Source organism: Bos mutus, chromosome 2 (genome assembly GCF_027580195.1).
Source record: "Bos mutus isolate GX-2022 chromosome 2, NWIPB_WYAK_1.1, whole genome shotgun sequence".
NCBI classification, from domain to species: domain Eukaryota; kingdom Metazoa; phylum Chordata; class Mammalia; order Artiodactyla; family Bovidae; genus Bos; species Bos mutus.
Genome location: NC_091618.1, coordinates 70,934,163 through 70,959,722, shown reverse-complemented (window position 1 = coordinate 70,959,722; position 25,560 = coordinate 70,934,163). Strand labels below are relative to the sequence as shown.

The 25,560-nt window shown below is 42.0% G+C and overlaps 1 protein-coding gene across 2 annotated transcripts in view; it reads left to right on the top strand.

The window, feature by feature from the left end:
• LYPD1 (LY6/PLAUR domain containing 1) overlaps window positions 1-25,560 on the top strand; it is a 59,558-nt gene that overhangs the window by 531 nt on the left and 33,467 nt on the right. For both annotated transcript variants that reach the window (XM_070389562.1, XM_005898081.3), the window contains one exon: window positions 1,139-1,276. In XM_070389562.1, coding sequence (XP_070245663.1) covers window positions 1,139-1,276 — 138 coding nt within the window. The remainder of the gene's footprint in view (window positions 1-1,138; window positions 1,277-25,560) is intronic.

Genomic DNA, 25,560 nt, shown 5'->3' with positions numbered 1-25,560 from the left:
TCTCCAAATCCCGCGCTGCAGGAGAGGCGGGAGCGGCGGATTGGTGGGACTCTGGCTGCAGATGGTTGGGCTGCGCGGTAGAAAGAAGCTAAGCTAGGAAGGAGGCAGGGTCCGAGCCGCGTGGGGTCTCAGCTAGGGAACTGGGGCGACAGACAGCGAACCTGCCAAGTCGTCGGGCGTCTCTAGCAACCCGTGGGAGTGGCGCCGCCGACAGGTGAGCCGCACGCGGGGCAGCCTGTGGCCAGGGCGCGCCCGGGTTGGGTTGCTGCGCTCGGAGCGCGACCGCTGTGGGGCTGGGAGGGGTTGCGCCGGGTCCGCGACTTGTTTGCCCGGGAGCCGGAGGAATTGGGTCTGGAAGGCAGCTCGTAGATGCGAGCGGAGCAGTCAGGCTGGAGCGGAGAGAGGTGAGAAACGTCTGACTCCTTTCCTCCAGTACGAGACCGACTTCCAACCCAGCTCTGCAGAGCTGGGACCCCGAGCCGGAGCCCTAGCTAAATCGAGCCGCCAAAGTGGGGCAGAAAGCGGCCGGGGATGCACGCCCACACAAACACAAGCACGCAGGCACGTTCCCACGCCACGGCCACCCCTGCTGCTTCGGGGAACCGTCCCGAAGAAAGGTGGGATACTTGGGGCGCAGCGGCACTTCCTCCAGAGCTTCAGCGTAGGGAGCCTGCGAACCACAGCGCTAGAATGCCGACGCCAAAAATAAAAGAAAACCGAAAATGCGTCTGCAAAGGCAATCGCGACTGGTGCCAAAATAGCAATTAACTCATTTGTAACCAATTAACAATTAGGCAAATCTTCGGCGTAGACTGGAGCTGACGCAAGTCTCTGGAGCTACTCCGCTCTCAGGCTGCATGTTCCTCCTTCCAACTTCCGTGCGGAATGGCCAGGTATGGTGTCGGATAGGCTCTTTGTTTCTGGAGCGAGGGTCTAAGGGTCGCGAGCAAAATTCCACTTTATCCCGCAGGACCTTCCTCGGCCACGCCGCCCTCTACTGGCTTCTGCCGCAGCCGCCTTTCTGGGAGCCCCAGGCGCTAGCGCGGAAGCGACGCTCGCTGGGGCCAGTCGGAGGACGGTGGGTTCCCGGGTGGTCTCTGTGAAGCTGGGTCTGAACCGGACTGCGTCTGTCCCACAGGCTTTGCGTTGCAAATTCAGTGTTACCAGTGTGAAGAATTCCAACTGAATAACGACTGCTCGTCCCCCGAGTTCATCGTGAATTGCACGGTGAACGTTCAAGACATGTGTCAGAAAGAAGTGATGGAGCAAAGCGCAGGTAAGAGGCTGGCAGGCCTCCTCCTCCTCCCCCCCTCTCCAGCCTGGGCCTAGGTGGAAGTGAGGGGCCATTGCATTACAGGAAAAGATTGACTTGGATATTATGCACACACTGGTTTATCGCGGATTTATTTTTACAGTGCTGGGAAGATGAAGAGTTCCAAGTTACTTTAATCTCATTAGAGTTAATTACCAGGGCTTCTCCCCAAGGAACTGGGAGGGGGATGTGCATTTAAATGAATGGCGCTCCTCTTTTTATTTACTCCCCTCACCTTCCTCTGCTAAAAGCTGATCGGGAGGCTGGAAAATATATGGATAACCAGCCCTGTTTGGGCAACTAGACAGTAGCCTGTGAGCAGTGTCAGCCTGAAATATGAAGCTAGTTGAAGTTCCCAGAGGTCAGCACTTGAAAAATGTGTTTTGTCAGAGAGCCACGCCATATTTCTTTGAAGAACACTACAGGATCTTTATTTAATTTTAGAACTAATGCATCAAATTCCAGGCACAAATTGCCAAGATCTTTCAAAGGAATGTAGTTTCCAGTCCCACAGGCTTAGCTGCTGGCAGGCTGACAGAGGGCCTGGGCACCGGCCAGGTGGAGAAAGAAGGGGAGGTGGGTCTTGCTAGCAGCAAACCTCCTTCATTTCCTGCAGAGTCTTCTCACTGAGCAGGAGCTCCTGGCCCCTCTCAGGAGTCTTTTCAGAAGTCAAAATCTCCCCTTAAAGTACAACTGGAACTTTGGGGAACTTGGTGAACTAGGGTTTCATTTCCAAGGTCAAATCAACAAATATAGATTTTATCATTTTAAAGATGTTGAAATGATAGATGAATAATATTCAGTGAACCCAAGCCCAGCTTCTGTTTAGCTGGCTGGACTGCACTGCCCATGGAGCCTGGTGAAGGGTTAAGTGAGTCCTTTAATCCGGTAGCAGATTCATGCAAAGGCTCAAGTTTTAAAGCCAGCATTTTGGGAAAAACAACTTTGGGAATGTTGTTTTCTTCTCAGAGAAGGGTCTGGCTGCACCTTGTGGCTTGCCGCTTAGTTACGTGGGAAGGCACTAGCTAGTCACTGTACTGTGAGGTGGGGTGTGTGTGTGTGTGACTTTCAAGGCTGTTCGTTTAGATTATGATCAGTCTAGGTGTGGATTCTTTCCACCAGAATCATTCTTCTAGGAAACTGGAAACGTAATTGCTCTCAAAAATAACTTCTCAAAGAAAGCAACATGCATTGTGTGGTTATATGGGATGCTCCTGCTGCTGCTGCTAAGTCGCTTCAGTCGTGTCCAACTCTGTGCGACCCCACAGACGGCAGCCCACCAGGCTCCCCCTTCCCTGGGATTCTCCAGGCAAGAACACTGGAGTGGGTTGCCATTTCCTTCTCCAATGCATGAAAGTGAAAGTGAAGTCACTCAGTTGTGTCTGACTCTTAGCGACCCCATGGATTGCAGCCCACCAGCCTCCTCCATCCATGGGATTTTCCAGGCAAGAGTACTGGAGTGGGGTGCCATATGGGATGCAGGCTGTTAAAAAAGCCAAACAAAACTTAGTGATGGTTCTTTAGCTAAGATTGACATGGGTGATTCTGGTGAGATGTTTCTTGTCTGCTTGTATTTCATTCCTGAGAATTTAATCTGAGCAAAAACAGACTGCCCTTCCACCAGAGGAACTGCTGTGATTTTCATCAGAATCACTCTGAACACTTTATTGCAACTCTCAAATATTTGTAGCTTTCTTCCTGGCAGTAGTTTACAGGCAGACAGAAAGGGGGATATGGAACTTCCTCGTCATCCTCCAGGTCACTGCTTACCTGGGGATCTTGTTTCATAACCTGGGATATGATTGTCACAAGGAGAGGCAAAGCTATGAACCAAATTGCAGTCAGAAGAGGTGGCTTCCTGAGAGATATTTTTTGCTTTTTCAAAGTGTACTTTGAAGATGCACTTTGAAAATGGAATTTTCAAGTGTTCAGTTTTTCATCTGGCTTCCGTCTCTCATCTACCCCGCACTGATTTTTGTTTTGTTTTGTTTTGTTTAAAAAGGTATCACTGGCATGATAATGCCTAGCTTCTCTACCGAGAAACTGAGCACAGTCAGCACCTGACCTGAAGTTGCTATTAGCTCAATCAAAGTGGGTGCTGTGTATCTTCAAACCAGGTTCCTCTGGCCACATGTCATAGGCTAGAGAGTGACAGACACGAGAGAGATAAGGCAAACTCAATTGTGAGGTGTGAGACACAGACACCGTTGATGGGCTCAAAGGAACTGGTTAGGGGAAGGAAGCAAGCTGTGTGCACGGAGTATCCTGAATTCAATAGAAATCAGCCAAACATACACTTCTGTGTTTGAAGTTGAAGGTGGGGTGGGCATAGGAGAGGGAGTGGACTGAAATGTCTAAGGCGTTTCCATTTTCATCATGTGGTGTTAGAGACCAATCTGTTTAAGTGGTGATTAACTCTACCCTTGTTGGCAGGGCGAGAGAGCCAACCTGAAAATTGATTGTTAAGTGAACACAGCTTAGTGTACTCATCAGTGTAGCAACAGCTGATTTCTGTTGTACACGGCATGTGCAGGTTCTTTCTTTGTGCCTTTTGTGGGGATATCACCTGAAATCTGAGAGTCCTCTTATGAGGCTCCCGTTTCCCAGGCTACTACCCATGGGCGTTTCATTTCACTGCAGGGTCAACTTCTCCCCACCTGTCCAATGATGCTATTAGGTGTCGAAGTCAGAATCGTTTCTGCTTAATCAGTGATACATATCCTTTCAAGAATTTCAGTGCTTTGGAACTGAAAGGGTTTTTGTTGTTTTAGTTTTTAAAAAATTACATTGACTTATCTATTAGAAAAATCATAAAAGGGGGATCTAGCAATCTGCTTTCTATTCCATCTACTACAACAACCTCCCAAATTTCTCCTTTAATGAGAGAGTTCACCAACTTTTGTAGCACATACACAAAAATTAATCTACATTTGCATAAAGATTATAAGTAAATATAATAGAATTATATTGATAGGAGTAAACCATAAGTGGTTGATTGATAGTTGACGGTGTGCATCAGAATCTGGGAGTTTTGTTCAGATTTACATCTGGACCCCTCCTTGGACAGGCCACTTTAGGGAAGTCTGTGATGGAGCTGGCCAGGGGTCAGCCCCTAAATTGAGAGCTGCTGGTCTGGACCAACCTTTTTGTGTATTAGAGGAGTAAAACAAGAGCCAGGGACATTAGATGTCTGGTCCATATCTGTCAGTCAGGTGTTACTGAGCGGCATCTGCTCAGTAACATTCTGGGCCAACCCCTTACGCAGGAAAATATGTCTCCAGGGCTGCCTGCAAAGATAACTCAGGCAAAGTGCTAAAGACTTAGACAATTCTCATGCCCACCAAGTTCACCTAATAGGCTTAGTGAACTGGGTTGAGTGGACGATCCACAAAATGGATTTTGCAAGAACAGGAGAACGAACTTGGGATTTGTAAAGTCTGAGTGCTATGGCATTTTCCATAGGTAGAGAAAAAGTAGGGTTTTAAATGGACTAAGATTTTAATGCACCAAGCAAGTTTGATTTTAAGTAGGAATGAAAGGCATTCTTTTTGCAAAAAAAAAAAAAAAAAAAAAAATACAGCAGTGCAATATGCCCAGGCCCTCAGATAGGCCTTTCTGGATTAAGTCTGCAAACTCAGCTCTTATGAATTTTCAGGCAGGTACACTGAATTTTCAAGTGTGAAGTACATTTAAAATTAACCTTTACCTATTCCCCAGAGTGGAGAAGGAAATGGCAGCCCACTCCAGTATTCTTGCTTGGAGAATCCCAGGGACAGAGGAGCCTAGTGGGCTGCCGTCTATGGCATCGCACAGAGTTGGACTGAAGTGACTTAGCAGCAGCAGCATTCCCCAGAGTGCATTCCTATGGGGGGCTGAGAGAGTTTTCTGCTTTTTTCCCCCCTTGGCCAGTCATCGAGAAATAAGGCTTGGATTATGGGGAGGGGAAGGCTCCTTTCATTGTCCTTACTAATTGATATTTAAATGTTTGCATAATAAATGACTTGTTCTCTCCAGCTCTGCACTTAATGAGTTAGTGTCTACTTAAGGCGCCACCCTTGATAATGACATTTCTCTTGCTCTGGCTTATCACTGCACTCCATAAAATATTTCAAATATTGATTTTCACTTCAGAATAGAAGCCCCCCGCCCATGAATTTTGAAACCAGAGTATAAAGAATGTGAATTTGCATTTGTTTGACAGTGCAATCTTGTAATTAGAGTTTTTCCTCTTGACTAGATACAGTGAAAGGGGTATAATTTAATTTTTATAGACTAGCCAATTTCTGCCCTTTGTAAAATATAGCTCTGTCAGTGAGCAAAATGTTACAGGTTCTCCTAAACCTTATTTAAAAGTTAAATGCAGTGTATTGAGAGAAAGTTCATGGGCGGAATCAGTAACCTAATCGATCTCTTCACCCATCCTTTGCAACAGGCATTAATCTATTTGTCTGTTTTGCGATACATGAGTTACTGATTTATATGCCATGTTGCATGTACATTATGGCTGTATAAGTAATGACTATTCTCCTTTTGGATTAGTTAGTTGCTCATTAAATTGGACGAGGATGGCTTCATGCCTTAGATAGATTACTTTAATCCCTTATTTTCTCATGAACTAAAAAGGGATAGCAAGGGAGGACCTAGGGGTCTCTGAAACAGTCATCCACTCTTAGCAGAAAGAGGTAACAAGTTAACCATGGCCTGTGTTCTCTGCTTAATTTCACTAAGATTGAAAATGGCAGGCTACAGTGAGCTTGGCAGGAAGGAAGGGTCAGTTTTGCCAACCAGTATTATATCCCAGTCCCTTTATACCTGGATTCTTTTATTTAAGGTGCACACACATGGCATATATATGTATATGCATATATCTAAAATTTTCCCTATATATGTCTGCACACAATCCTAATTTTTGTGAGAAGAGGTGAAAATATGCATCCTCCTTCTTTATAGCTGTTTAAGTCATAAACGCTTAACCTGTGTTATATTGTAGGCACAGAGGTATTTTCTAACTTTTTTTGCCCCAGAACATCTTTGTTCAGAGAACCGGTGATGTCTGTCAATTTTCCAGTGCCCCCTGTCTACTCCGTATCTTTTTCTTTTACTCATTCTCTCATATCCTCTACCTTTTGAACATCCCACCTGCAGCCCTTACTTTCTCACCCTCAAATCCATTTTGAGATGGTTATGGAATCCACTCCAAGAGTAGAGAACAGAAATGTAAAAAATCACCATATTTTAACTTTGCCAAGGAGACCGCAACAGGTTAAAAAAGTTTAAAATAAAAAAGATTCAGATGTCAAAAAAGATATCCTCGTACATTAACATTGGCCCTGCTAAAAAGGTTTCTATGTCAACCTCAATGAAGGTATGAATTATGTGGGGAAAGATTCTGTGTGGTGAATGTCAATATCACTGCCTCTTTCCCAGCGGGACCCTGAAAGAACACCTTTTTCTCCAAGGCAAAACACTTTGCCATTCTGGTTGTTCACTTAAGTTCTCGAGATGCATCCATCTCTTTCATGTGGCAGGCATAGCAGACTTCTGAGGAGGTCTTCAGAGAGTGAATATCAGATGTCTTCAGTCCCTTGGACTCTCCAGTAAGTAAAGCATTTGTTTATGTTAACTTTCTAGCTGAACAAGCAGCCAGGGCTGACCTCCCATCTCCGTAGATGAAACATTTGAGGATTGATCCAGCTCTCCCATGGCACTAATTCCTCCCACTATGATCTCATGAAAGCTTCCATCATTGATGGTTTTCCTAATGAGTTTAAACAGAGAAGCTTCAAAGCTGGGCTTTCTCTCCCAAGTGAAAAATGAAACGCACTATGAAAACAAAACCCACTGTTTGCTTTGAACTCGGAAATCTGCTTCCCTTCTATATTCCTGAAATAAAAAGATCTGAATTTACAGCCTGTTTTCTTTTTCCTTCTCCCCTTCCTGCCTTCTTTCCTTCTTGCCCGCCTTCCCCCTCCCTCCTCCTACCCTTTTCTCTCCCCCTCCCTTTCTCTCTCTTTTGTTCTTGTTCGATGACTGACTTAGATTCTAATGCTCAAACCTGGCCAAGGTTTATTAGCACACTGTGCAGAAGTAGTCCACACCCCAACCTCTGTTGTCAGCTGTTGCGTGAAAAGGGGATCTCTCTCCGGTAGGGAGCGAACAACCATATGCCAGGCTTCCCAGGAACTTTGAAGAGGTTACTCAGCTACTGCATGTCCCAGGGGCTTAGCTTCCTCCCCTGTTATACATCAAAACAAGTCACCCGGCTTCTTATGAGATACAGAAAGGCAGTGAGGAATGCTGGCAGTCTAGTCACCTTAAGGTACCAATTCTAAAGGTGGAAACCTGCAGGAATTCTCACCAGGAGTTGCTTCACTCTCCATAGCTACCTCTGAAGGCTGGCCCAGATAACCTGACAACTCTACACACACTTTCTCGGACTGAAGGAGTCCTTGCATTTAACCCTTAACTCCTTAAAATGGGATCCTCACAATTAGCCTGGAAGGTCCACAGTGAGATAATATATTCACCTGATGGTTGGTGGATCTGAGATGCAGAGAGATTCAGCAGTTTGCTCAGGACCACACAGCCGGTGGGACTGAAATTCAAGTCCTTCCCTTCCCTGGGATTTTTTTTTCAATCATTCTAATGTCATTTGTTTTTCTTTTTGTATTTTTCATTACAATTTTCTTGAGATATAATTTATGTATCATAAAATTCATCCTTTTAGAGCTGCAGTCCCCAGCCTTTTTGTCGTCAGGGACCGATTTTGTGGCAGACAACTTTTCCACAGACCAGGGTGGGGGGTGGTGGTTTCAGGATGATTCCAGTGCATTACTTCTATTGTGCACTTTATTTCTATTATTATTATATCAGCTCCACCATAGAACATCAGACATTAGATCCCAGAGATTGGGGATCCCTGTTTTAGCACATAAAATTGATTGTTTTTAGTATATTCACAAGTTGTAAAAATAGTCTAATTCCAGATATATATCTAATTCCAGAACATTTTCATCAGCCCAAAAAGAAACCCTGTACCCTTTAGCTGTCACTAATCTGAGAACTAATCTACTCTCTGTCTCTCTGATTTGCCTATTCTGGACATTTCACATAAATGGATTCACACAATCTGTGTTTTTCTATGATTGCTTCTTTCATTTAGAATAATGTTTTCAAGGTTCATCCATTTCACACCCCCTTTTGAAGTGCACTTTTCCTCTTGCTTTGCAGAGGTCAAAAGGAAAGCTCAGGCTTGGCAAGTTCTAAACTATAGAATGGGGTGGGGTGAGATGGGGTAGGAGAGGGCATGACTGTGAACCTGGAATTCCGTAGGCTAATTCGCCCAATTGCTACATTGAACTAAAAACCTGTGCTAAGAGCAAGCTGTCTCAGGAAGCCACAGGACAAAGGAATTCATAATCATCAAGAATCTGCTCTGTGCTCAGCACTGGGCTCCCCGTCCATTGCCTCCACATCCATTACCATTTGTTAAACGGTTAATTGACTTTTCCCTGCTGTTGTTCAGTCCTCAGTCCTCAGTCGTGTCCTTGTCTGACTCTCTGTTACCCTACACCAGGCTTCCCTGTCCTTCAGTATTTCCTGGAGTTTGCTCAGATTCATTTCCATTGGTTGGTGATGCCATCTCATTCTCTGCCACCCTCTTCCCTTTTTGCCTTGAATTAATTTGTTAGCCACAAGAATCCTCAGGGATCTGGGTGGGCTATCACTGATACTAGAAGCTCTTATCCGTGATCTCAGCTGCCCATCCCAACATCTGGCATCCTCCATAGACCACAGCCCTCAAGCATCCTGCACCACTTAAGCTAGAAGAGATCTTCATTTATAATCTCAGAGAAGAGGTTACCGGGGCACAGAAAGTTTCCTTTTCTGAGGGCCTGCCTAAAGAGTTTGATCAGTCCAGCTCCTCGTTCTTTCTTTGAGAAGGCCCATGGGTAGAGCAGGGGGAGAAGCATTCTGGGGAGAGATTTTGGCTAAGGAGACACAATTCTGGTGTGGTTTTATCATCTACCACGCGTACTCCGTAAACATGTGCAAATCTAGCCATTTTTTCCCCCATACCAAATCACTGATGATTTGGTAGACATAACTGTTTACCCCTTTAGAAGGTGTAAATTTCTTCTGTTATTTCCTTCTCTGAGACTAAGCTGAATACTTCCTTGCCTAGTGGTACAGGGATTGTCTTTTGGGACTAAGAGAATTGCTGGTAGAGGACAATGTATTTCCTCCTACACTGGGCATTTTACAAAAGGCCATATCAATAACATAGGAGCTTCAATCAAATCTGTGATGAGTCAGGCTGCAGTAAACAAAAGAATTATGATATATGTTCCTAATTCCTTCTATCCATGGTACATTTTGGGCCATGGCAACATTGTGGTTCAGGAACTGTTTTCACAAGCCAGAATTATACTGCATGTTCCCTAATTAATAAATGGCTTCCAATGTTCTGATTGCTTGCAACAGTCCAAAGCAGTGCAGTAGATGAACTGAATTAAGTGCTTTCAATAAGGTGAAACCATAAAGAGTTTGTAAGCAATTGCTTCCCCCCGCCCCCAACAGTGTATTTAAGTAGAATAAAGCAGTGATGGTTCATGACGTTGATTGTGAGCTTTATGACTACAAAAACCAGGAGAGGGATCCAGACGTGAAAATGATGAAGTGTTGTATTATTTTAAGGAAGTTGTGATACTTGGTCCAGTGCATTTCATTTCTCACTGGACATGGACAATAGCTTTTTATGTTTTTCTATTTCTTGGACTTGTTGGCGAAAGCGGAAGATTGGTAGAAAGAGTGCCGGGGCGTGTGGTAGCCAGTGTGGCCCTCAGCCCACTGTGGTCCATGCACACCGTACTTGCCCTGAATATGAATGTGCAGAGCAGCTTCATAGCAGCTTCAGAGCAGCGCTGAGGCTGCTTCAAAGAGCACCGGCATGAGCAGGTGTATTGAAAGTGATGCTGGGTGATGGGTATCCTGTACTGTTTTGTCACTTATGTAAAAGCTAGCAAACCACTCGGGTTTCCCATAACTTCAGAAAACCAGTACAGAAATAGCAAGAGGTGGGCAGGTTGACTAGTTGTCCACCCCATGAGACCATCCAAGTGGATCTTGGCTTCAAAGCCAGCTGTGAGATTCTTTTGAGAATTTCCGTGGCTTCAGAAGGAAAGGCTGTGAGCGGGTGGGGCCCACACCCAGAGAGGGAAGAGTTAGCTGACTTTCTTTGAAAAGGCTGAACATCATTCTTCTCAGCCTGTCCCAGGCTGTTGGAAGGGAAAAAAAGAAGAAAGCAAGTCAGAAGCAGATGTTTTACATAAGAGCAGGTTAAGAGCCAGAGAGACTAAACCAACTTTGTTGTAAAACCTGGGTCTGTGTGTACAAGCCAATGGGGCCCTGCTTACCTGTGCCTGCGCTTCTTGCATTCACCTTGGTGATGAAAGGAGGATGACAGAGGGATGCTCTGACAATCTCCAGCCAGCAGTTTGCATGGCACTGGATCCTTTAGGATTTTAGAGTATCTTTTCCTAATAAAATTGGATTGTAGCTTCGTTCACTAGCTTCCATGTCTGGTGCTCATTCCTGCACCCGGAGCTCCCGAGCACAGTACCCACCTCTTCCTTTCCCTCTGCCTCTCTCTTTCTCCCCCTGCCTTCTCCCTGTCTCCTTTCATGCACAGACACTGCCACTCACTCACTGCCACTCACTCACTGCTATGTAGACACCCCAGAAATATTTGCTAAATAAGTATGATTGAAAAATCATGTTTCAAGCTAAAATAAATAATCTATTGGTATTTTAGAAGTATTATACCAAAAATGAGGGGGCTTAAATCTCTATCATAAGAAGAAAAGAACAAAGTTGAGTGTACTATTGGCTTTTTCGTTACACTTGAAATGGTCTACATGCCCATTAATGGCACATAAGAAACAGCTCTGAAGTGCAGTGCACCCCAGTTTTTCTTGGGTGTCAGCTTTTAAGTCTGATCTGGCCATGCTTTGAATAAGAATGTTTTCTGGAAACCACACACCCCAACTCCTACAACATTCAGCTAACTTGGTAGTCAAGCCAGCTGGGGACAAGTGACCATCCAGCCAATTCCATCAGTTGGAGGTGTGAGCTATGTGGAACTCCAGCACATCAAGATCCACCTTGGTTATGAACTCCCTTAGGAAGAAAACCAATCCTCCCACGTAGTCATATTCCCCCAACAAACCTCTGTTCCCACCAGGCCTCTCCCATACAGGAGATGCAAATTGAAAATACATGTGAAGATGTCCCACAAGACAGAGATAATCCAGACTTCCAGCTGGGGGATGTACTTCTAAACCATTTAATTTCAGAAAATTAAGCCACAGAGGGAAGCAGGAAAAAAAGACTATGTTTTTGCTCTCCTGTGGTCTATCCTGCACTTAAATTATTTAACTTGGCTCTAAGAACTAATTGTTTGTGTTCTTGCCCTGTTTATTGAATATCATTAATATCATTGTCATAAAACCCGGATGCCATTCTTATGTTGAAGCTTGAGGAAGTTCTGACTGCAATAGCTTCATGTATTAAGAAAGCATTTTGGTCTACTCCTCTTGTTTGCCTATAGGTCATGGTTTCAAAAGAGCATTAATCAGCCACTGCTGTTGCCAGATTCCTTTAGTTCTTACCTCCACCTGGACCTCACTTTCTATGCCACTTAAGAATGTCTTCAGTGACAGATAACAGAGACATAAGCCCCATAAAAGTACATATTGTTTGCCTAACAAGCTTGTCTAGAAGTAGGCTGTCCTGGGGTTGTTTCCACAACTCACTGATGTCATCAAAGACATCAAAGATTATCTCCATTTTCCTAAGAGCTGGTTTTCTGTCCATAGGCTAATTGGCTCTTGATCACAAAGTGGCTGCTTGTATTCAATTAAAGGAAAGGGATAGCACCAAGGAGCTTTTATCTTCAGCTTCTCCTTTTACCAAGAAAGCAAAATCTCTCAGTGTCCCTCGGAGATACTTCTCCTTATCTTTCATTGATCTGAATGTTGTCTTGTGGCCATTATTTGTTGTAAAGGAAGAAAGTAGCGGGTGGTTATGGGTGGACAACTGTCAGTGTCTGCCAAATCACTTTTTGAAGAATCCTTGCACAAAATTGGAAAGAATCAAGCACAGTGCTTCCAGTGCCGCCCCACCCCCCACCGGAGCCATTTTGCCCCCAAGGACTCTTGTTCCTAATTTGAGTATATCTGTATGCATGAAATCTTTGGGCTCCATGATGTTAATGTTGCCCTTTGAGAACAATAATCAGAAGGACTTCAAGGTTAAAAATGCAAGAGCCCAGCTTCATAAATCATTGAAGGCACTCTCCTTAACGTTACTCACTCTCTTGCCTAAAACAAACATTGAAATGCATTATCAAAGGACCTCCATTCATGAATCACTGTCACATTTTTTTGGGGGCTGTGCCTTGTGGTATGCAGAATCTTGGTTCCCAGGCCAAAGATCGAGCCTGTGCCCCTACATCGGATGCGCACAGTCTTAACCACTGGACCACCGGGGAAGTCCCCACCTGTCAAATTTTGGAAAAGGAAAAGAGCACATGTGCTAGCAAATGATGTCCTGACTTTTTGTTCAAGCTGTGTGTGACATTTCAGAATTTTGGTTCACTGAATGATGAGATAGAAGAGTATAAATTTTAGTGTGAGGATATTTCCACAGGAGAGAATGGTGTTTCATGGCGAAAAATACGAGGGTGCCTTGGGTTAAATGCCGATGTTCTTGAATCATTGCACCTAGAGCCATTTTGCCTCCAAGGACTCTGTTGTTCCTAATTTGGGTAAATCTGTATGCACAAAACTGATTATTAATCTTTGGGCCCCTTGATGTTAATGTTGCCCTTTGAGAACAATAATCGGAAGGAGTTCAAGGTTAAAAATGCAAGAGTATGGTTTCATAAATCCTTGAAGGCACTGTTGACACTGGGATAGTGAGTCATAAAGATCTGTTTCCTCAACCCCCCCAGGCAAACTGGGGAACAGAGATACCAGCTGAGGAAAAGCAAGTGTCTGCAGAAGCCTCCCTGGCTCAGAAAGTTATAAATGAGCAGAGAAGTCCACATCTAATGCGAGACTCAAGTAAAACTAACAATTGGCATCATACATTATGGGTGGGTTGCTTGTGTGCCATAATTAAGTTGGCATCAGTGGTTAACAGCCTTGAAAATTAAACTCAACAACAAAATCAAAGGCTTCTGAATAATGAAGTTAACGCATCCTATTATGAGGAAAAAGAAGGTCCTTGCGTTATCTTGTTTCACGTCTGTTTTCTTGACGACTGTTGTTGTTGGCTGTTGTTCAAACAGACACATTTGTTTTTACTCTTGGGGGTCAGAGGGGTGCTTTGGGGCTCCCCTCAATTTCTGGTTCCACCAACTAGCCCAGGATGGGAGGATGCCTGGGCATCAGGACGGATGTACCGTGCAGACTTTGTCACTTCCTCTTTCTTTTAGGCCTTTAAAAAATGGACTGTTAGCATTCTTGTTTGGTTCCTGTGGTAATCTGCAGCTCCAGTGGAGGGTGGCTTCTTTGGATTTTAAAATATTCACATCCACAGCAAAGGAAAAGTACTTAGGAGTCAGAATACAGAGCTGTCCAGGAAAAGTCTACCTCCCAGCTCTCCTCCTGCCTTTATGTCTGATGAATGGTGCCCATCATGGCAGTAACGAGGCACAAGTTCATATGGATGAGCCTCTTCTTCCCAAGATGTCCCCATTAGAATGCAGACTATCAAACTTTCTTGCATGGTATTCTTTAAGGGAAAAAAAAAAATACTTGAGAACAAATTGAAGATCTTTTTTCTCCCAGTTTCTTTCAAAACTCACTGAAAATGCATATAGTTCATTCCAATTACCCGTTTCCAAGCATTTTTCTTTGAGGAGCTGTTCCTAGTCCTGCATGGAGTATTTATTGTAATGTAATCATAACTCCAGTGCAGTAAGTGTTGGTTATTTTTCGAGTAGGGGAAGATTAGTCTTACTCCCAGATGGGCATTCACACAAGCAGCAGTTTGCCATTGAAGTTCGACTTTAAAACTAAATTATATAACATGGGGTGAAAAGTAATGGGCTATTAAAGGCTGTCTTTAGGAATTTCCATCTCTGTACCAGCAAAGAGAGCAGAGGAAAAGATGCATGAATGATAGTCCATAGAGAAGAGAAGATGCATGCTTTACATTGGGGCAGAGACTAAAGTGAGAAAATTAGGGAACTAACTCATGTGGTTTGAAAGCATGCTTATAGCAAGTAGGTCATAGTAGAACTGTAGTCCCACACTCTCTGGGACTCCCCACAATTGCATGTATCAGTATATGTGTGTGGAGGTGAAGAGGGTCCATTCAGCTCGACTCACTCAACAAAAGCAATGTTAAGTGGTTTTTGTTTCTGATTCTCAAGGTCCAGAAGCTATTTGGAGCAGAAGATGAGTTGGAAAGTACTTCCCCGTCCTGCAGAGAATCACTGTAGAGTTAAGTTCTAGAACACTATGTAAACTGGGTCAGATAGAACCCGGTGGGGTTTAGAGGGCGCCCAAGGGTTATCAGCCTTCTTTCTTACCCAGGTTCTGAGCAAACTGAGAAATAAAGGAACTAGGCAAAGAAGGCCCAAAACATCACCATTGTTACCGAGAAAGACTAGGTTGGAGACACTAGCTTTGGGGCAAAAGTCAAACAGGTTTCTAAATTAGCTCCTTCAAATTAGCTGGTTTACCCAGTCAAACAAAGCCAGGGAGGGAAGTTTCTTGCCCTGGGGAGCAGGGCAGAACACCTATTTGCTATGAGGGACAAGGAAGAGGATGAGCAGCATGTGCCCGGTTTATTCTTCCTAAGTTAACTGGTCAGATATGTCACTCTGCCTCCTTTGCGGAAAAGAGATTTGAGGTCTAGGGAAGCCAGGAGTTGCACCAATTGAGGGAACGTTGGAATAGAAGGAAAACCACCCCCCCAACCACCCCCCTATCCCCACCAGTAATCTTCCCTCAAGCCCATCACGCTGAAAAATAGTCATTTCTGGAGCCATCAAGGTCTTTGAGGTGGGAAGGAAGTAATCAAAGAACACAGATATTTGGGGCCACATCTGTCACCTACATAGATATACACACTCACTGTATTGGTTATCAGCATGAACAGTGGTCAGTCATGTTTCACTGAAGCATTTGTTTGGGTAGAACATAGAAAAATGTTATAGACTTCTCCCTCATCCATACTAGTATCTTCTATGAAAACTTTCTATTTTGAAATAATTTGAGACTTGTAGAAAGGCTGCCAAAGTAGTAGAGGGTTTCCATATACCGTTTGCCCAGCTTCTGCTAATAATAATAACTGGCATCACCATGGTACCATGATCAAAACTAAGAAATTAACATTGGTGCCATACTATTAATTCAACCACGGTTAGTATTGGATTCCATTCATTTTTCCTTTTTCTATTCCAGTATCCTCTCTAGGATCCCACTTTGCATTTCATGGTCATGTCTCCATATTCTCCTCTAATCTCAGTTACCAGTTCCTCATCCTTTCTTTGTCTTTTGTGATCTTAACAGTTTCCTTTTTCATTGAAATACAGTTGATTGTGTTAATTTCAGGAATACAGCAAAGTCATTCGGTTATATATATGTGTGTGTGTATTCTTTTTTCAACTATTTTCCGTTATACTTGATTACAAGATATTGATATAGTTCCCTGTGCTATGCAGTAAATCCTGGTTTATATATAGTAGTACGCATCTGTTAATCCCATGCTCCCAATTTTCCCTCTCCCCTTCCCCTTTGGTAATCATAACTTTGTTTTCTGTCGGTGAGTCTGTTTCTGTTTTGTAAATAAGTTCATTTGTACTGGTTTTTAGATTTCCACATATAAGTGATGTCATTATGGTACTTGCCTCTCTATAACTTACTTCACTTAGTATGATAAATCTCTAGTTCCATCCATGTTGCCAAAAAGTAGTATTATTTCATTCTTTTTAACGGCTGGTAATATTCCATTTTGTGTTTGTCTCTTCTCTTTTTTAAACATATATACATTCCTTTTTAAATATTCTTTTCCATTATGGTTTATCAGAGGATATTGAATATAATTCTCTGTGGTCTACAGTTGGACTTTGTTATTTATCTGTCTCTTCTGTATATAAAAGTTTACATCTGCTAACCCCGACTTCCCATTCCATCCATTCCCCAGCCGCCTCCCTTTTGGCCACAAGCCTGTTCTCTGTGTCTGTGAGTCTGTTTCATAAATAGGTTCATTTCTGTCACCTTTTAGATTCCACATATAAGTGATGTCATATGGGATTTGTCTTTTTCTGATTTCACTAGTCTGATCATCTCTAGGTCCATCCGTGTTGCTGCAGATGGCATTATTTCCTTCTGTTTTATGGCTGAGTAATGTTCCATTGTATATGTGTACCACATCTCCTTAATCCATTCATCTGTGAATGCCCATCTAGATTGTTTTTATATTTTGGCTATTCTAACTAGTGCTACTGTGAACATAGGGGTGTGCTTATCTTTTTGAATTATAGTTTTGTCTGAATATGCACACAGGAGTGAGATTGCTGGATCATATATAACTCTACTTTTAGTTTTCTGAGGAAACTTCATACTGTTTTCCACAGTGGCTGTACCAATTTACATTCCTACCAACAGTGCAGGAAGATTCCCTTTTCTCCACATCCTCTCCAACATTTATTATTTGTAGACTTTTTAATGATAACCATTCTAACCAGAGTGAGGTAATACCTCATTGTAGTTTTGACTTGCATGTCTCTAATAATGAGTGGTGTTAGGCATCTTTTCTAGAGAAGGCAATGGCACCCCACTCCAGCACTCTTGCCTGGAAAATCCCATGGATGGAGGAGCCTGGTGGGCTGCAGTCCATGGGGTCTTGAAGAGTCAGACACAACTGAGCGACTTCACTTTCACTTTTCACTTTCATGCATTGGAGGAGGAAATGGCAACCCACTCCAGGGTTCTTGCCTGGAGAATCCCAGGGACGGGGGAGCCTGGTGGGTTGCCGTCTCTGGGGTCGCACAGAGTTGGACACGACTGGAGTGACTTAGCAGCAGCAGCAGCAGGCATCTTTTCATTGCCTATTGGCCATCTGTATGTCTTCTTTGGAGAAATGTCTATTTAGCTCTTCTGCCCATTTTTTGGTGGGGTTGTTTTTGTTGTCATCAAGTTGTATGAGCTGTTTGTATATTTTAGAAATTAAGCCCTTGTTAGTCACATCATTTGCAGATATTTTCTACCAGTCTGTAGGTTGTCTTTTTATTTTGTTTATGGTTTCTTTTGCTGTATAAAAGCTTGTAAGTTTGATTAGGTCCCATTTGTTTATTTTTGCTTTTATTTCTATTGCCTTGGAAGACTGACCTAAGAAAACATTGGTACGATTTATGTCAGAGAATGTTTTACTTATGCTTTCCTCTAGGAGTTTTATAATGCCACATCTTATGTTTAAGTTTTTAATCCATTTTGAGTTTACTTTTGTGTATGGTGCGAAGGTGTGTTCTAACTTCATTGATGTGCATGTGGCTGTCCAACTTTTCTAACACCACTTGCTGAAGAGACTTTCTTTTTCCCAATGTATATCCTTGCCTCCTTTGTTGAGGGTTAATTGACCACAGGTTTGTTTTATTTCTGAGTTCTGTGTTCCATTGATCCATATATCTGTTTTGTACCAGTACTATGCTGTTTTGGTTACTGTGGCTTTGTAGTATTACCTGCCTCCTGATTTGCTCTAATTTTCTCAGGACTGATTTGGTAATTCTGGGTCTTTTATGGTCCCATATGATGAAAGTGAAAGAGGAGAGTGAAAAAGTTGGCTTAAAGCTCAACATTCAGAAAACTAAGATCATGGCATCTGGTCCCATCACTTCATGGCAAATAGATGGGGAAACATTGGAAACAATGGCTGATTTATTTTTCTGGCCTCAAAAATCACTGCAGATGGTGATTACAGCCATGAAATTAAAAGATGCTTGCTCCTTGGAAGGAAAGTTATGACCTACTTAGACAGCATATTAAAAAGCAGAGACATTACTTTGCCAACAAAGTTCTGTCTAGTCAAGGCTATGGTTTTTCCAGTGGTCATGAGTGGATGTGAGAGTTGGACTATAAAGAAAGCTGAGTGCTAAAGAATTGATGCTTTTGAACTGTGGTGTTGGAGAAGACTCTTGAGAGTCCCTTGGACTGCAAGGAGATCCAACCAGTCCATTCTAAAGGAGATCAGTCCTGGGTGTTCATTGGAGGGACTGATGCTAAAGCTGAAACTCCAATACTTTGGCCACCTGATGCAGAGAGATGCCTCATTTGAAAAGACCCTGATGCTGGGAAAGATTGAGGGCAGGAGGAGAAGGGGATAACAGAGGTTGAGATGGTTGGATGGCATCACAGACTCAATGGACATGGGTTTGGGTGGACTCTGGGAGTTGGTGACGGACAGGGAGGCCTGGCATGCTGCAGTTCCTGGGGTTGCAAAGAGTCGCACACGACTGAGCAACTGAACTTAACGGATGAATTTTAGGGTTATTTGTTCTAGTTCCATGAATAGAAGGCTTCCCCAGTGGCTTAGCAGTAAAGAATACACCTGCAATGTAGGAGATGTGAGTTCAGTCCCTTAGTGGGGAAGATCCCCTGAAGAAGGAAATAGAAACCCACTCCAGTATTCCTGTCTGGAAAATTCCATGAACAGAGGAGCCTGGCCAGCTACAGCTGATGGGATTGCAAAGAGTGGGCCATGACTGACCACACACACTTCATGAATAGAACAAATGTCATGGGTAATTTGATAGGATTCACATTAAATCTGTGAATTGCTTTAGGTAATATAATTTTAACTGTCTTCTTCCAATCTGAGAACATGGGATATCTTTCTATTTCTTTGACTCATCTTCAGTTTATTAATGTTTTATAGTTCTCAACATATAAGTCTTTCACCTCCTTGGTCTGGTTTGTTCCTAAGTATTTTATTGTTTAGAGTTAGATTTTGAAAGGTATTGATTTTTAAATTCCATTTCTGGTATTTCATTGTTGGTGTAAAGAAATGCAACTAATTTCTGTATGTCAGTCTTGCATCCTGCTACCTTTCTGAATTTATCAGTTCTGACAGTTTGTGTGTGAAGTCTTTAGGGTTTTCTCTATATGATATCATATCATCTGCATACAACGACAGTTTTACCTCTTGTCTTCTAATTTGGATACCTTTTATTTCTTCTTCTTCTTTTTTTTTTGTCTGATTGCTGTGACTAGGACCTCTAGTTCTATGTCAAATAGAAGAGGTGAGAGTGGGCATCCTTGACTTGTTTCAGATTTTAACAAGAAGGCTTTCAGCTTTTCACTGTAGAGTATTGTATTGGTTGTGGGTTTTTCATAAGTAGTTTTTATTATTTAGAGATATGTTCTGTCTATACCCACTTTGGTAAGTTTTTTTTATCATGAAGGTGTTGAATGATGTCAAATGCTTTTTCTGTATCTATTGAGATGATCGTGTGGTTTTTGTCTTTTGTTTAGCTAGTGCATCTCATTGATTTGCATATGTTGAACTATCCTTGATGAACTTGGGATGAATCCCACTTGGTCATGGTGTATGACCTTTTTAATGTGTTGCTGGTTTAGCTGGCTATTGTTGAGAATTTTTGCATCTATATTCATCAAAGATACGGGCCTGTAATTTTTTATTTTTTAGTGAAGTCTTGTCTAGTTTTGGAATCAGGGTGATGATGGTTTCATAGAATGTCCTTGGGTGTATTCCCTCATCTTCAGTTTTTTGAAAAGGATTGGTATCAGTTCTTCTTTTTTTGATGGAACTCACCTGTGATGCCATCTGGTTCTGGACTTTTGTTTGTGGGGAGCTTTTAAATTACTCATTCTATTTCACTTCTAGTGATCAGTCTGTACAAATTATCTATTTCTTCTTGATTCAATTTTGATGGACTGTATGTTTCTAGAAACTTATCAATTTCTTCTAGGTTGTCAAATTTGTTGACATATAAATTATTCACAGTATTCCCTATGGTTTTATGTATTTCTGCAGGATTGGTTGAGATTTCTCCTTTTTCACTTTTTATCTTTATTCGAGTTCTCTCTCTTTTCTTTGTGAGCCTGGCCAGAGGTTTGTCAATCTTGTTTATCCTTTCAAAAAACCAGCTCTTGGTTTTATGGATTTTTTTCCTGTCATTTTTAATCTATTTAATTTCTCTCTGATCTTTATTTTCTTCCTTCTACTGACTTTTGGTTTTGTTTGTACTTCCTTTTCTAATTCTTTTAAGTGGTAAGTTAGGTTGTTTATTTGAAATTTTTCTTGTTGTTTGATGAAGGGCCGCATTGCTATGAACTTCCCTCTAAGAAGTACTTCCATAACCTTCTGATAGATGCTCCATGGTTGCGTTTTCATTGTCATTTTTCTCAAGGTATTTTTATTTTCTCTTTGATTTCATTGTTGACCTATTGTGGTATTTTTAGTAGTATGTTCTTTAGTCTCCATGTAATTGTTTTTCTCTCCCCTCCCCCCACCCCGCCCCCTGTGATTGATTTCTAGTTTTGTGCTGTTGTGATCAGAAAAGATGTTTGAGATAATGTCTCAAACATTATTGAGACTTATTTTGTACCCTAGTATGTATACCACATCTTCTTTACCCATTCATCTGTCAGTGGAGTTGTTTCATGTCTTGGCCATTGTGAATAGTACTGCTATGAACATTGGTGTACGTGTGTCTTTTGGAGTCTTAACTATTTTGAAGAGGATTGGTCAGCTTGTTGTACATTGTCCCTCAGTTTAGGTTGGTCTGATGTCTTCTTATGATCAGAATGAGGGAACAAGAATACTCAGAAGGGATATGCCGTCACTTCTCTGTGCATCACATCAAGGGATGTGTGATGTCAGTATGTCTTATTGCTGGTAATGTTAACTTTAACCACTTAATTAAATGGTTTTCTGGGCTTCTCCACTGTAAAATGACTGTTTCTCCCTTGTTAACTAATACATTATTTAAAGAAGATAATTTGAAACTCTACAAATATCCTCGTTCTCCTCAAACTTTGTTCAGTAATTTTAGCATCTACCAGCGGGTTGTTGTTCAGTTGCTCAGTCATGTCTGACTCTCTTCAACCCCATGGACTACAGCAAGCCAGGCTTCCCTGTCCTTCACTATCTCCCAGAGTTTTCTCAAACTCATGTCCATTGAGTTGATGATGCCATCCAACCATCTCATCCTCTGCCACCCACATCTCCTGCCTTCAATTTTCACCAGCATCAGGGTCTTTCCAAATGAGTCAGTTCTTCGCATCAGGTGACCAAAGATTTGGAGTTTCAGCTTCAGCATCAGTCCTTCCAGTGAATATTCAGGACTGATTTCCTATAGGATTGACTGGTTGGATCTCCTTGCAATCCAAGGGACTCTCAAGAGTCTTCTCTAGAGTTACCACAGTTGAAAAGCATCAATTCTTCAATGCTCAGCCATCCTTATGGCCCAGCTCTCATATTCATACATGACTACTGGAAAAACCATAGTTTGATTATACAGACCTTTGTTGGCAAAGGGATGTCTCTCTCTCTCTCTCTTTTTAAATATACTGTCTAGGTTTGTCATAGCTTTTTTTCCAAGGAGCAAGCATCTTTTAATTTCATGGCTTCAGTCACTGTCTGCAGTGATTTTGGAGCCTATGAAAATAAAGTCTGTCACTGTTTCTATTTTTTTCCCATCTATTTCCCATGAAATGATGGGACTGGCTGCCATGATCTTAGTTTTTGGACTGTAGCCCATCAGGCTCTGCTGTCCATGGGATTCTCCAGGCAAGAATATTGGAGTAGGCTGCCGTGCCCTCCTCCAGGGGCGCTTCCTGACCCAGGGATCAAACTTGCATCTCTATGTCTCCTGCATTGGCAGGCAGATTCTTTACCACTAGTGCCACCTGGGAAACTCCTAACATGTGCTCATGCAATCTTAATTTCTGTTTCTCTCTTCTGCATGTATTACTTGGAATTATTTTGTAAGGAAGAGCTGACCCTTCTCTTCCAAATATTTATTTTAAATAATTTATATCAGTATGAGCTTATGGGTATTCACTTTATTCCATGGATTCTAATATATAGTACCTTTGTTACTTTTGTTGTTCAAACTGCTCCAGCTGTCCACTGAAAGGTTGATTTTTGTGTCCTTTCAACATGCCCCATCCTTTTTTGAGCACTTCTTATTTGGAGTACTACAAGATAAGATAGTCCAGAGTCATCTTGAATTTTCCTCCCAGTTCTCTCTATAACTTCTCCATTGTAGCTATGCATTTTTAGTTAACAAACAAATAGACAAAAAATAGAAAAACCCTCAAGCCCAGGAAGTTGATGTTTCTAGGCATATACTATGGGCTAGTATGGTCATAGGTGCTGTGCATGCATCATCCTCTTAATCTTCATTTTTATTTTTTTTTTAACTCTGAGTTATAAGTTTCTTAGGCATATACTGTGGGCTAGTATGGTCATAGGTGCTTTGCATGCATCATCCTCTTAATCTTCATTTTTATTTTTTTAACTCTGAGTTATTTTATAATGAGTTATAAAAATAACTCATTTTATATAAAAATATATTTATATTTTTTAATGGTATAGTTTTCTCTTTTCAAGAGGATAAACTATTGCTTAGAGAAGTTAAATGTTAAAGGCATTGTTCAGTTTTCTCCAGCAAGCATTCTAGTCTAGGTCTGTTGGATTCCAGCATTCATGTTCTTTCCACTGGATAAAGAATTATGTCAGAAGCAAAATGAACCTTGGACTTTATTCACCTCAACTTCCTCCACCCCATTTCATAGACAAGGAACTGAGGTCTATAAAGAGAAGATCAAGCCTTCTTTAGGACCCAGAACTTGATGGGAGAAATTAATTCAATACCCTGATCTCTGGCACTTAGCCCAGTAATATTTCTTTACATTGCAGTGAGTATAATTCTTCCCAGATGATGTTCATTGGTAAAATGACCAACAAGTTCACTTTATTATTGAAACTCCTTTGCTTAGCTTATGATCAAATACTTCCCATTGTGTTTGCCAACAACCATGAATGGGATTTTTGAGCCCAAGTGAACATTTTAGTAGGTCAAAAAATAATGCATCAGAGAAAGAGCTGAACAATAGCCCCTCATATTATCAAATATCTTCTTTGTAAATGATGTTGCCACTTTAACTCCCACAGTATCTCTTTGGTAATATAAATGCATTTGAAAATGGTATTTTCTGAAGAAAACCAAATTATTAACTTTTTCCTTCTCAATTATGATGTATTTAAGAAGGCTTAGAAAATCAGAAAATTCCTGAAAATCCCTCTAGAAAACTATAATTATGCTCAGAGGGGAAACAAGTTACTACATCAATATTTATACTGTACCTTAAGAGGTTCCCTTGAAAACGGAAAGTAAGAACAATGAAGCCCAAGCAATTATCTTGATTCACCACAGTTAAAATATGGATATTACAGAAGACATAACCCGCTAAAACTAAAGTGTCTTCTTACACAACTGAGGTGACTTCTGGTTATATTGGACACACTGAAGAAAGGACCCTGGAATAGGGTTTTGGCTTTAAATATAACAGAACTATAGGTTAACTAAATGGAAGTCTTGCTCAACTAACTTGCATCCTGCTTGTGCTAGAAACAGTATTCAGGTAGTGGCTCCAACTTCACCTTTTCTCATTTTCCCTTCAAGCTGTGTCTGCGCCCCCATAGATTCCAAGTCATCTGCAAAGTTTGTGTATGCTGTTAAAAATATATTTTCTATAGAGCCAGTTCAATTTAAAAGTGTTTAAAATATAGATCAGTTCAGTTCAGTTCAGTCGCTCAGTCGTGTCCGACTCTGTGACCCCATGAATCGCAGCACGCCAGGCCTCCCTGTCCAACACCACTCCCGGAGTTCACCCAGACTCACATCCATCGAGTCAGTGATGCCATCCAGCCATCTCATCCTCTGTCGTCCCCTTCTCCTCCTGCCCCCAATCTCTCCCAGCATCAGAGTCTTTTCCAGTGAGTCAACTCTTCACATGAGGTGGCCAAAGTACTGGAGTTTCAGCTTTAGCATCATTCCTTCCAAAGAACTCCCAGGGCTGATCTCCTTTAGAATGGACTGGTTGGATCTCCTTGCAGTCCAAGGGACTCTCAAGAGTCTTCTCCAACACCACAGTTCAAAAGCATCAATTCTTCGGCGCTCAGCCTTCTTCACAGTCCTCTCACATCCATACATGACCACAGGAAAAACCATAGCCTTGACTAGACGGACCTTTGTTGGCAAAGTAATGTCTCTGCTTTTGAATGTGCTAGATTCTGTAAATCCTGTAAAGCTAACAGAATCTTTGGTAAAGGAGCCTTGACATCCGTGGAACCCAGAGAGCTCCTTTATGATATTCTTTTTTTTTTTTCTTAAGACATACAGACCATTCTTATTTTATTTTATTTTTTTTAAACAAAAGCATTTTGTATTGGGGTATAGTTGATTAAAAATGTGATCATTTCAGGTGAACAGTGAAAGGACTCAGCCATACATATACATGTATCCATTCCCCCCTCCCCAAACCCTCCTCTCATCCATACTGGCACATAACATTGAGCAGAGGCCCATGTGCTATACAATATGTCTTTGTTGGTTATCCCATTTTAAATACAGCAGTGTGTACCTGACCTTCCCAGAGTCCCTAACTATCCTCCTCCTTCCCTGTCTGACTTATTTCACTCAGTATGACACTGTCTAGGTCCATCCATGTTGCTGCAAATGGTATTGTTTCATTCTGTTTAATGGCTGAGTGATATTCCATTGTATAGATGTACCACATCTTGTTTATTCATTCCTCTGTTGGTAGACATGTCTTAGCTTCCATGTCTTAGCTCTTGTAAACAGTGCTGCAATGAACATTGGGGTGCATGTATCTTTTGGGGCCATGATGTTCTCTAGATATATGCCCAGGAGTGGGATTGCAGGGTCATATGCTATCTAGGTTGGTCATAACTTTCCTTCCAAGGAGTAAGCGTCTTTTAATTTCATGGGTGCAGTCACCATCTGTAGTGATTTTGTAGTGCAAAAAAATAAAGTCTGACACTGTTTCTATTGTTACCTATCTATTCCCCATGAAGTGATGGGACCAGAAGCCATAATCTTCGTTTTCTGAATGTTGAGCTTTAAGCCAACTTTTTCACTCTCCTCTTTCACTTTCATCAAGAGGCTTTTTAGTTCCTCTTCA